The sequence below is a fragment of the Astyanax mexicanus genome, chromosome 8 (assembly GCF_023375975.1).
Source record: "Astyanax mexicanus isolate ESR-SI-001 chromosome 8, AstMex3_surface, whole genome shotgun sequence".
Lineage (NCBI taxonomy): Eukaryota > Metazoa > Chordata > Actinopteri > Characiformes > Acestrorhamphidae > Astyanax > Astyanax mexicanus.
In genome coordinates, this window is record NC_064415.1 from 25,417,433 (window position 1) to 25,430,750 (window position 13,318).

At 37.9% G+C, this 13,318-nt stretch overlaps 1 protein-coding gene across 3 annotated transcripts in view; it reads left to right on the forward strand.

Moving 5' to 3' along the window:
• The window catches only part of mtm1 (myotubularin 1), a 29,883-nt gene extending 17,408 nt beyond the window's left edge, over positions 1 to 12,475 (forward strand). For all 3 annotated transcript variants that reach the window (XM_049483102.1, XM_049483103.1, XM_049483104.1), the window contains exons 11-15: positions 717 to 920; positions 1,614 to 1,706; positions 2,125 to 2,238; positions 6,626 to 6,802; positions 8,921 to 12,475. In XM_049483102.1, the coding sequence (XP_049339059.1) occupies positions 717 to 920; positions 1,614 to 1,706; positions 2,125 to 2,238; positions 6,626 to 6,802; positions 8,921 to 9,088 (756 nt within the window). In that variant the 3' untranslated portion in view covers positions 9,089 to 12,475. The remainder of the gene's footprint in view (positions 1 to 716; positions 921 to 1,613; positions 1,707 to 2,124; positions 2,239 to 6,625; positions 6,803 to 8,920) is intronic.
• Positions 12,476 to 13,318: the final 843 nt, after the last annotated feature.

Consider the following 13,318-nt stretch of genomic DNA (forward strand, 5'->3'; position numbering starts at 1 on the left):
ATTATTCGGGCATAGCCTTAAAGATAGCTCCCTCACTTATTTCTTGCTGTGTGTTTTGTTTTGCTTTCGTTTCTGAAATATAGCATGTTGTGCGACTTTTGACCATGTATGTAATTATAATAATTTAAGCATTCTACTTGGGATTTGTCAGTGGTAATTGTTTTCATTTTTATGACTGCAATCAGCCATGTATTTATTTAATTAATAAAAAAAAAAGCAAGTTCACATCTGTAATCTCAAATGACTGCCGTTCACACATTTCCTGTGAACACTTGTGATCTAATTTCTCACATAATTTCCACTGGTGGAGGGGCGGGTCTGGTGTTGCTGTTATGTATGTACGTTTCAGCAGTGACTCAGTTAATGCGTATAGTGCTTTGCTGTCAGGGAAGCATCAAGACACTGTGGCATTTGCACCACAATAATGAGGTTAATGTGTTGTACCTCATTCACAACTGAACATGATCCTGGCTACTTATGATCTGATAATCCATTTACATTTTAATACAGTGGTTGATTTGTTCTGTCCACTTTGACTGCAGTAAATAAAAGGTGGCTTTAAGTGTGAATTGATATGAAGATGCTTTTCTTCTCAAATGTAACACTATTGGTGTAATGGTGATTATGTTGCATGTTTATCTTATGTGAATCGGTTAGTGTAAATATTTGCTTGTTCAGTTCTAACTCATCTGTTCTCTCCACCTGTTGTGCTGTAGCTGGTGTTGTCCGGGGCGATTCAGGTAGCAGATAAGGTGTCTTCAGGGAACTCTGTGGTGGTGCACTGTAGTGACGGCTGGGACCGCACAGCTCAGCTCACCTCTCTTTCAATGCTGATGCTGGACTCCTACTTCCGCACGTTCAGAGGGTTCCAGGTGCTGCTTGAGAAGGAGTGGATCGGCTTCGGACACAAGTTTGCCTCGGTTTGTACTTTTCCAAATCTGTTTTCCACCACAGTATGTTCAGTTTTTGTTTTTTACATTTTTTTATAAGCTAAAATGTGTGTTAATTATACTTATACAGAGCACAACTGGCTTTGCTCTTTCGGGGTGGGTAGATGGTGCTCTTTCCGCTCATCACTCCAAAGGGTGATGTCGATCAGCACATAACGTCTGTGAGCTGATGTATCGGAACCGAGTCGCTGCGCTTTCCTCCGAGCGTGTTGTGATGCTACTCGGCAATGCTGCATTAGCAGCAGTTCAAAAAGAGGCGTGGTCTGATTTTACATGTGTCAGAAGAGGCATGTGCTAGTCTTCGCACTCCTTGTGTTGTTGCATCATTTGTTATTGGGGGATATACAGCTGGCTAGCAGCTGATTGGGTGGGACAATTGATCAAGCTAAATTGAGGAAAAAATGGTAAAAATTGGAAAAAAATTAGAAGTACTAAAGAAAATGACTGATTACTTACATAGGGGTATAATGTAATGTAATGTAATTTAATAATATTTTATAAAAGTGTAATTAATAAATAGTCATTTGTTAAAAAGACTTAATTGCTGAAACAGTAATCTCTTAAAAAGAATTAATATAATTAATGTTTGTCACCCACCCCTGTTGTATGCCTTGCGTTCTGATTGTATGTATTCTTGTTTTCCCTTATTGTATATACATGCAGAGAATCGGCCATGGAGACAAAAACCACGCAGATCAGGACCGGTCACCCATATTCTTGCAGTTCATAGACTGTGTGTGGCAGATGACTAAACAGGTAAGTGCTTAGATCAGCAGTGCAATGTATTTTTTTTTCTCTATTAATATAACTGCTGACCATCTGGGTAAGATTTCAAATTGTTGACCTTTGATTCACTCTAATAAAAGACAACATTTAATGGATGTGTCTACAAAATGCCAGCAAATTCTCGATACGGTTGTCAAGCGGTCTGTTATCATTTATTCTAAATGAATGCCATACATAAATATAATGCAACCCAATAAACATCCCTTACTGCTATAAAATATATAGAAAAGTCTGCATAGTCAGCATGTTCAGTAATGCTAAATTAGTTTGAAAGTATAAATCACAACATGCACTGTGTGTGAACACAATATCAGCAGCTTCATTGGCTTCTTCTTACTGTAAGATATCGTTTATTGAACACTATCTGACTTTCCTATTCTTCCTTCAGTTCCCAACAGCATTTGAATTCAACGAGCATTTCCTGATAACGGTCCTGGATCATCTGTACAGCTGTCGCTTTGGCACGTTTCTCTACAACTGCGAGAGCGTCCGTGAGAACTATGTAAGACAAAAGTGCGCACACACACACAAAGCACATGTGGTCATATGTGTATTTTTTGCAGTTGCTTAGCTGCTTAGCAGTTTATTTCCTAAAGAATATTTCAGTGGATGGCTCTTTTATAATTTGTTTGTTTGTTTGTAACTTTTCCCTATTTTTTGGGAAGGTCCGTTTACCCAATCTCTGTTTCTAGTAACTCCTCCATTACTAGTAATGCACCCATCACTAAAGCCAGGCGGACAATGTGCGATTTTAGCCCGATTTGAAGCCCGATCTGGTCGGATGCGACTGAATTTCATGATCGGGCCGAATTTTAGCTTGATCGTGCGTTGTTTGTCGTGCAGTGTGAGAGGGGAAACGATGTCCGATTAATTGCCCATACGAGCTGCGAATGAGCAGTCGGACGCGACCAGGGATTTCTGACATGCCAGAAATTTTGGTCGCTTGTCTCACAGTGTGAGCTGTTTTGCGGGCCGATTTCTTAACGTCACGACCTGTTTTCCCAAAAATCTGAACAGTAACTATAAATTATTATTAGTCATATTTATTTCTGTCAGTTATAAGGATTTATATTTATGTTCGGTACACAGACTTATAGCTTAATATAGCAGACACAGGCATTCTGCTGTTTAATAATTTCAACAGATGCTTATTCTCAGTCAATAGCTGGAGTTTTTGAAAAGAAAAATTAAAAGAGAAAATAACTTTGACAAACATAAATTTATTTTATTTCACTTTGCTATTATATCTGAAAAATAAAGCACATTGTCAGTGTCTGGTGCTGCCTGTCAATTATATAAAACTTAAAACATGCACAGAAATATAAAGCTATATTTTATAATTCGTTTCTTTTCGCCAGGGCAAATTTATTAAAATTATAAATATATTAATTTATTAATTAAAATCTCGTCCAGTGCTCCAGAATATTAGCCACGCAAAGCCAGCTTAGCGCAGCGCGTGGCATTGCGTGCGGCACTGCGCGCAGAATAACCTCTGTTTAAATAAATAAGGTCGGAGAAGTGTAGTAAAATTAATGCTATTAAACTTACTAAAGCTAATAAATGTACTGATAATTAATCAAGATAAATCGGACAAAATGCGCTGCGCCTCTCTCTCGCTCTCTTTCGCAGCGCGGAGCTGAATTCAGCGCGAGGCTACAGATAATATAAAACTCAGTTCAGTTGAATAAAAATAAGTAAGGGCCTGTAAGTACAAGCAAAGGACCTGTAAGTAAATATTGTCAAATATAAAGAATAGTTTGAGGTTTTGGTTAGCTGTTTTCATGATTTGAAACTGAAACTAACTGAAACTTTGATTATTCTGCAGAAAGCCTGGGTTATTTTAAACGAATTTTATATAAGTTTATATTTTATATTTTTTATTTATTCATTTTAATTATTTTTCTTCTTTTATTAATCAAATCATTAAATATATCTTCATAAGATATACATTTTGTACCTTTGTCAATTTTTATGATCTTTTTAAAAGGTCCTATTTTCCCTTTTTTACGTATATATTTTATTCGTCTATAATAAATGTCAGTTTTTATTTCTATTTTTTATATATTTTTTTAATCCCTTTTAAACTGTTAATGCTCAGCGGCACTTTAAATGAGGGTCCCTATCCAGTGTGAATAATCGATTGCTTGTTTAATATTCAGTGTTGCAAAATAAATTCAGTGTTTTTACATAAACAATAAACAGAATAAAAAATAAAATTATTTTATTTTATTTAAGCTGCTGGTGTTTCTTTCGCAGCCTGACGTGCAGTCATTTTTCTATGCGCTCTCCTTCTGTAAAACGGACAACCCGTAGAGTCCACGTCGCCTCAGCCACCTGCGAGTCCATGTACGTCTCTTCCGTGGACTTTCAGCGCACAACATGGCACAAATAAGCAAAGCTAAGCGCTTTCTTTTGCAAGGCGACATGTTGTGTTGAAGCGAGAGTTTGTACGCAAAGGAAGCTCCGCCTACGGGCTGCGTTTAGACGTGCAGTGTAAGCTCCCCCGTCGCAGCAGGTCAGTCGGACCGTACAGTGTGTGCAGATGAATCACAGGCGTTGTTCATACACGACAAACGATTCAAACGTGCAGTGTGAGCTCTCCAGAACGCATCCGATTAAAAAAAATCACACAGTGTCCGCCTGGCTTAAGAGGGTGAAGACTAGCACATGCCTTCTCTGCTTCTCTAATACTTTTGAAAACTTTATAAACTTTACAAACTTTAAAAACTCGTACATTACTGTAAAACATATATAATCACGTCTTATGAACAAATTAAAGAGATGCAGCAAATAAAATTAAATACTATCTACAATGAGCAGGAGCATCAAAATACACAAATAACACAGTAAAATGATGGCTCTGTCAGTGCTGAATGCTTGCAGCATGTGTGTGGGAGTTTTTCCCTTGCCACTGTGTCACCACAATAATTGGCAGCTCAACTTTTGTTGTAAAAAGCTAAATAGAAATCAAATTTAATTGAATTGCAGCAGCTGTGATTGGCTGGGCAGCATTAGAGGTGAGCAGAAAGCGAGTATTGTGATTGGCTCAGTTAACCAGTAGTTAACATCCTATTAAAAGGGATCAGCTGTTCCATTTTCCCAATTACTGCGCCTTCTCTCCACTCTTCCTGCTGCTCTCCTTGATTCCTCTACCTTCTTCCTGGGTAGGAAAGGAGATGAAGCAGAAATTTTGGGTGCAGTCTAGATGTGATGTGAGGAGTAAATACAATCAACCCACCCCAAGGAAAATCATGACCAATTGAGCGCACTCAGGTTCTGGCTGCTGATTAAAGCTGCATTGTCTGGAATTTAAACAATCGATCCTAAGATTATATTCATTGTGATAATTGATTTTATCCACCTAAAAATTGCCTTCTAAAAATTGTGGTGAACTCAGATCATCTTTGCCCACTGAAAGACTGTGGACTTTTTTTGAAATTGGACAATATTTGGCTTTCATTGGTTGGCTGTCACTCTCGCTGTTGGTTCTCTCTTTTGCTCCTTTCTCTCTCTCGCTTTCTGTCCGCTCAATTGTGTGAAGTAGAGCATGAGTGAGGGAGGACGCTTCAGTGGCTTTGAGCGGGAGCAGAGTGCACTTAGGGGAGATGAAACATTCATTCTGTGGCCCTGCGGAGCCATGCACAACAATAACTGTTAGAAGACGCAGGGCCACTTCACACTCGCACACCTCAGCAGTGCTTTCCACGTCTTCTCAGCATGGAAAGCTGATCTTAATTCTACTATGGGCTCATCTATTTGTGTTTGCATTGGTGCATTTAAATGCTGCATAGTGATGCACTGTGTCTTTTGGCCTAACAGTCGTTGTAGTGGAACGGTCAATTTCTAATATTTGTATTTATGCAAGAATATTATTTCAGTGACCATATTATGGAGGATGTTAATAATAGTCATGTTAGGATTACTCAGCTTGACACTAGTGTATCTTTTTGTGCAGAAGGACAGTCAAATTGTTGTCTTATCCTATTCACATTTATAGGTTTACTGATAAGAATGAGTAGAAATTTATTTCAATACACAAGAATACCATTGTTTATATGAACACACTGACCCATTTACTCTTTGTCACTTCAAACGTCCTCAGTGTCAGGATTACATCTGAATAAGACCAATTAACATAAAAATGCATAAACATATAAAAGTGTAAACACACTCAAGATGCATTTAAAATAGATACGAATCCAAACTAGTGAAAAACACTTTTGCAGGTAATAATTACGCTTTTCACCCCACAAAATTTGCTGTTTAAGATAATTTGCATACTCTGGCCCAGGATTTCATTCAAGCTGGAGACACATTTGAACATTTTAAGTAGAAAGTACAAATAAATGTGGTTAAAATTTTTTAAAGATACAACTAAGGTGTTATGCACTTGTGAGGTGAGGTGACGTGTAAATAGAGTTATTGATGCACAAAACTCGGATGTATTGTTTTTGTATGTGTGGGTAAACTCTCCAGCTTTTAAAAAGACGCGCCCAAAGCAAAATCTTGGGAACCCTCCATGATTTGCAGGACTTTTGCCCATTCTTCGATGCAAAAAACGCTTTTTAGTCCTGTGACATTATTGGCCAATTCCTTTGGAGGTATTTACACTTTTGTAGGAAAGAATTTAATGACTCTCTGATTACTTTAATTAAGATTATATTTGTTTAGGTGTTGCTGCACAATAGAACAGTGCACCACCAGTTCAGAAAAAAATCAGGAAGAAGGTTTTTTGTACTTAACTAGTTTCACTTACAGAAATTGGATCAAAGTTAACATCAGGGGTGTTTAAAATGACACAACATTTATAAATAAAAATAACAGTAGTCGAGCACCATTTAATGACTTCTAATTCCGTGTGGTGTTGTTTTTTTTTTTCTCTCCTGTAGAATGTTCGGGCGAAGACTGTGTCTCTGTGGTCTCTGATAAACAGCAGCCCTTCTATCTACATGAACCCTTTTTACACAGCGGAATCCAGCCACGTGCTTTACCCTGTAGCCAGCATGCGTCACCTAGAGCTGTGGGTGAATTACTACATCCGCTGGAACCCTCGTATACGGCACCAGGTAACTGAATATTGACATGATCATTCAAATCATTTAGATTTATTGTCTGCAGCTATGGGCTGATTAGCTACATTTCAATATTAGTGTACATTTATTTCTCAGCAAATTAGTGACTTTTGGTGTGAGTCCTTTGTTTGTCCGTTGGGGTGTGTGTGTGTGTGTGTGTGTGTGTGTGTGCTTGTTTATGTCCTCTTTTTGTGTCTTTGTTATATTGCCTTTGGGAGTGTGTGTGTGTGTGTGTGTCTGTGTCTGTGTCTGTGTGTCCCACCCTCTCAAATTCAGTGGTGCAGAAAATCCTCTTTCCCCAGTTTAATTACGTCCTGACTGGCACCACAGAGAGCTGCCGCTCACGCTGGCCTTATCTCCACAGCAGACACACACGCGCCCGGCCTCTCTCAGTGGTTTTACTGCCGGCACGCAAGGACTGACAAATAAGCCTCATGCATGTAACCTCAAAATGATTAATATATGAAAATAAACAATCCTGAACTCACCTAGTGACCATGTTCACATCAGTACTGGCTGAATCTGGTCGTAATACTAGTAAGAACTAGTCAGGTTAATAATGTGTCCCATCTGTACACTTAATGCATCCCAAAAGTATTGGATGGAGCACCATCATTCCGGAGAAAACTGTTCCACTGCTCTACAGCTCGATGCTGGGGGGCTTTACGCTTTTCTCCAGAGACAGAAAGAACTGTTTGTGTTTGTCTATGTGTTTGTGTGCATGTGCATTTGCACATCTGTGTCAGTAATGGGGCTGCAATGATTAGTCAATATAATCGACATTGTTGATTTATAAAAAAAATTGTCTACTCTAAATGTCCTTTGTTGACTAATCATTAATTAGTAGTAATTGTGATAAAAACACTGTTATAGACAAGATTTCTCATTTCCTCACTAAATATTAGCAACTTCCACATTCAAAGGACAATGTTCTGGACATTGGAAGGGCATTTAAATCCCATGTTCAGCTGTTTCTATCGTTTTGAACCAATAGTGAAAGTTAGAAATGGGGGCTGTACCCACAGCAAGCAGAGAGGGAGGGCATGGCAAAAATAATCGCTGACTAATCGATTATTCGGACAAATAGTCGCCAGATTAGTCGACTACTAAAATAGTCATTAGTTGCAGCCCTACTCAGTAATGGGTGCAGCTTAAAGTAGACAAAATTTGCAATAATTATTATTTTTTTTTACTTATAAAATGTAATTTGTAATAATAATTTGTCACTATTCTTCAATTAAAAATAGCATTGTTAACTATTGTTGTTACAGATAACAAACACAATTATAAAGAATGTGTATTAATTTTAATTGTGTAAAAGCATCATACATAAATAATGGATGTGAATAATTATAAATGACTTGTTGATTTAAATAGTTTAAAAAAATCTTTTTTTTTATACAGAGCTTTCATGCTCCTTATAGATTCATCACGATATTTTTCTAGAAACTTTGAAGTAAAAATTATGGACGCCTATTTTCTCCATTAAATTATTTTTATGAGATATTACAAGTTCAAATTAAGAGATACTAGGTCATAATTGGGAGACACTAGGTCATAATTGGGAGACACTAGGTCATAATTGCGGGATACTAGGTCATAATTGCGGGATACTAGGTCATAATTGCGGGATACTAAGTTGTATTTAATTGTGAGATACTAAGTCAAAATTGTGAGATACTAAGTCATAATTGTGAGAAACTGAGTCATAATTACGAGACATTAGGTCATAATTATGAGATACCAGGTCAGAATTGCGAGATTCTAGGTCATAATTGCGAGATACTAATTCATAAGTACCAGATACTAAGCCATTATTATGAGACACTAAGTCATTCTTACGAGAATACCCCCAGATTTAGAATCTCATATAATCTCATATAATCTCAATAATAATGACTTAGTGGAGGACCCTTTTTTATTCTTTGTGATAAAAAACGGCTTCCATAGAAGACTCATCAGTCACCTACAGCAATAAAAAGCATTAGAATGCATTCCTTTTGTCTGCAGAATGTGTTTGCCTTTTCTGCCCCCTGGTGGTTGACGGGTGTATTACAGCCATCCAGTAAAAGACACTCTTTTTTTTGTGTGTGTATCTGTCTGTCTTGGCAGCAAAGTCCGGTGGAGCAGCGCTACAAGGAGCTCCTGGCACTGCGGGATCAGTATCTTAAGAAGCTGGAGGAGCTACAGTTGACAGACTCCACCCACCTGAGCAACAGCTCCACCCCCAACGCCTCATCACCCAATCAGCACATCACACACCTGCAGACACCCTTCTGAACGCACAGGCACAGCAACATGCGGGACGTTTGTACATAGCAATAGTAATAATGATGATAACACAAACTGTAAACCGTAGTAATGTCGACGATAACAAGTAACAGAAAACATACGCAATTATGCAATAATGTCACAATACGGCCTTCATAGCGCAGAGTCAGTCATGTTGTGACACGGACGAGAAGCCTTAAAGAGACAGTGATATGTGTATATGTTTATGTGTACTGAGGAATGGATTTGTGGGGATTGTGGGCAAAAGGCTTTAGCTCTTCCTAAACCACTGTGTGCACTATAGGCTTTGGATGAAGGGTGGTAAGTGTATGTAGGCAGGTAGGTAGGTATGCAGATGTAGGACTGGGCAGTATGATACAATATAATTGTATTGTAGTAACAAAGTATACTTCTCTGAGCATATCTTTGATATGGTAAGTGCTTAAAGAAAACAGACCCACTGCATATTTCATTACAGAGATTGTAATTAGTCCTATTTATTTGGAGTGCAGGAAATTTTGTATAAAATCACTGTAGTAGATATGGGGCATCGAGTATGTTTAACACATTACACATTAAGTGGTGAGAACACTTTTTCAGAGCGTTGCTAAAACAGAAGAGTTTGAATAATCTTAATCTTATAGCTGATGTATGTTGCGATGTCATATTGCGACTATGTATGTTTCAGAAATCTTTGGATTTACGTGAGATTATGCCAGATCTTATTCTGTGAGTTTATTGGCTGGTTGTAAAGCAAAAATCTGAGCAATGTTTCCCAATTGTCTGATTACTACAGTTTGTGTAAACACGTTTATCGTATTATTGATAAACACAGATGTTCGTATTATTATGAAATGCATTTAGACTAGGACTGTGTACTAGCAGGAACTTGGCTATGTGATATGCATCATGATACGGGAATTGTTTAAGCAATAATGCATGCGAGGGAGCGTGCCGTAGATCAGCACAGCAGTACCAATATTACTCATTATAGCACAAACCTTGAGTGTATTATTGCAATTATACCACAGTTTCATTATCGCTGGTTATTGAAAGATGAGAAAATACGATCAGTTTGGTTAAAAAAACTCCCTGAATTAAAATAATTCCGTTGTTGCTCTGTTTGTAGCTGCGCTGTTTGGCTTGTAAGCGCTGCATCGTTGCTAGGTTACCTGTTTGTGGCGGAGTAATACATGAAGAGCTTCAGTTACAGTGCATTACCGGCTGATGATAGCACTCACAGAACGCCTCTCAGCCAATCACATTGCAGGGTTGGAACTAACTGTGGTATAATCAACATATTGCGATACTGTAAGCAATGCAATCTGTAATGATTGTTTAAATCAAATTAAGGGGGACAGACAAAGGAATAAATCACACCGTCATAAATAGAATTACTTTTTATGAAAACCAAGAAGAGAATACAACACAGCACAACACCGTCAACATCTAGTCTGTGTTTTAACACAACACAAAATGAATCACTATCTTCACATCTAAACTAATATTAAAATATTAAACAACAAAAAATAAGTCAATAGAGTATTTAAAAAACTTCTTATATTCCTAATATAAACACATACAGTGTTTTAAATAGCAGTATTTAAAGGTTTTGCTGCTCTTGGTGCTTTTTGTTAGTGATACAAGATATTGAGATAAATATTTGTACCATAAAACGGTCATCAAATATTGTGATATTATATTTTTATCATACTGCCCAGCCCTAGGTTGATGTGTGGGGTATTCTGTACGTGTTCTGTAGATGATAGATACTTGGAGTGGATTTCAAACCCAAAATTAGCTATTCAATGCACTGACACTATGGAGTTTCATGTCTTATGGAAACTACCTTCTGAAACGGTGTTATACAGTGTCTGGTTTATGAAGAGCTATGGGCTTTTGCTGGTGTACTGTTCATTCAATCCCGCGTCAACCAGAGGATGCAAACTACTTTTGGTCCTTCAAGCAATCTTTTGTCAGTGTTGTGGACTTGGTCAATTTTAATGACATGATCTCACGTGTCTGACCACAAAGCATTTGTCCTAAGTGAGTTAAGACTGTGTGTGTATGTGTGCGCGTGTGAGAGTGTTAATGTTTTAACGTTTCAAGCATACAGGGCATTGGCTGCTGACGATAGATGCTGTCTACCTGTCTACAGTTTGGGAGGACGACGTCCTGAAAGAAGCTTTTTGGATGCGCTTATCAAACAGAACCAGGGTTTTGGGGCTAGAGAGACCAGTTCTGTGCCTTTTTCTGTGTGAGGAGTTCTCTAACCTCAAGTAGATGTTTTATAAGCAGAACTTTTTTTTTTGTCTTTTTGTTTGTTTGTTTGTTTTCTGTAGGCGGCATCAGTGGCAATGAAGGATTGATTTCTTTAAGCTTTCTGTTTTTGGATAGACAGGATCGCTATTGAGTCACCATGCACCACCATGCAGGCTTCGGGTTACCTCTTAAATTGTAGCCAGTACAATCGCCACGGATGCTTCAGACGCTATGGTTTGGGTCCCTTCCTATGGATGGGAGTCTGGTGTTCCATACGAGCTGAAGCTAAAACAAAAACTAACCTGTTGGGAGAAGCTGCCCTTCTGAGCTGTTCCAGAGTCGTCAGTTCTACCTGTTGCAGATACTGTTTAAAGGCTGGAAATAAGACTTGACGTACCAGATCTGGGACAAGCTCATTGGGGCACCGAGGTGCCATAACTAATGCTGCCTCAGAAAAGCGTACCTTTTTGAAGTCTTTGGCCTCAATGAGGAGATGAAGTTTAAACCATATTGTGAGAAGAAGTAAAAGAAGACGAAGAAGAAGAAAAAAAAAATCAGCAACGCTTTGCTGTTGGTTGTGTTTTTAGGGGGGGGGAAATCTATTTTTTATTTTGTACAAGAACCGTAACTATGTAATTACCTCAACAAAGCCTATTTTACTGTTGAAAGTTCTATTGTTGTAAAATATAGTTATTTTATTCAGTGTAAAATTTGACAGTTTTATACAAAGGAAAGTAATAAGAAACCTTGTTTTGATTGGTTGAACTGTTGGTAATTCGTGGACATCATTATATTTCTTTACTTAACGGGCATTTAGGCTTGCTTTTGAACATCATAGATCTGAGAACTCTCAGTTATCTGTAGGGAATTTTTGTTCTCAAGCCCTTTACTCTGTGTGAGGCTGAGTGAAGGAAATCTGCACTCATGTTTTTTTTCCCCAGGTTTTTTTTCTCTCAAGGTTTGGGGGGGGGGGGGGGGGGGGGTTCTTTATTTGACATTGGTTTGTGTTGTTTGGGGTTTTTTTAGGGATCAGCTTTTGTCTTCTGTTCTCCCTCATGTATGCTCCACTGTTTGATGGCCGCCTATTGTTCTGTAAATAATGCTGATTAAATTAATTTAAAGATTTCACACATATGAAGTTGATGATGTGGGTGTCGTTTCTCTGTGCTCCATTGCCTTTTGCCATTTATATTAATTTAGTATTTCTGTCTTGCAGTTATTGCTGGAGTCTATAAGGTGTGTAGGAGGCCTGTGATAACTGTGGGTGGGTCTCAAGTGGCTGTGCCCATCCAGACTGATATGCTTGTCCAAAGTTTGTAAGCATATATGCAGGTTATATGTGCTACATTATTTTGAGAGTACATGTTGCTGTTTTATGCAAACCCTCAGTTGTGTGCAGAGCCTTCCTTTTAAGATCAGGCTGATTTTGATTGGTTGATGTAGTTCTTAAAATGATCATTGGGCAAACTTTGTACTTGAGAAAAGTCCTACCAAAAAGCTAAATTAGATTCACAGTATGAATCCCATCTGAAAACAAATCCAAAAACCAAAAAAAATCAACAATTTTATTTACTGTGTAGTAACTGAAATGGGTGATTTGGATTCACAGTGTGAAGGAAAAGCAGCAACTATACTAGTGCATCTCAAAAATGTTATATATAATTGAGAAGTTTTACAAAATGTGATTCTCATATATTATAGAGATGTATTGCACACATTGTTACCAATTTTAAGTGTTTATTTCTTTTTTTGTTGATTATTATGGCTTACAGCCAATGAAAACTCAGAAAATTAGAATATTATATAAGACCAATGGGCAGTGTGCAAAGTGCTGAAAAATAAAATCCGCATCTTCATAAACGTTGTCAGCAGAGAAAAGCATAAAGTGCTATAACATTTTCTGGGATAACACTGCACTGAGCTTGAGCTTGATGTAAAACAGTTGGCCAACACCAACAGATGACTAGGCTCTCCAGT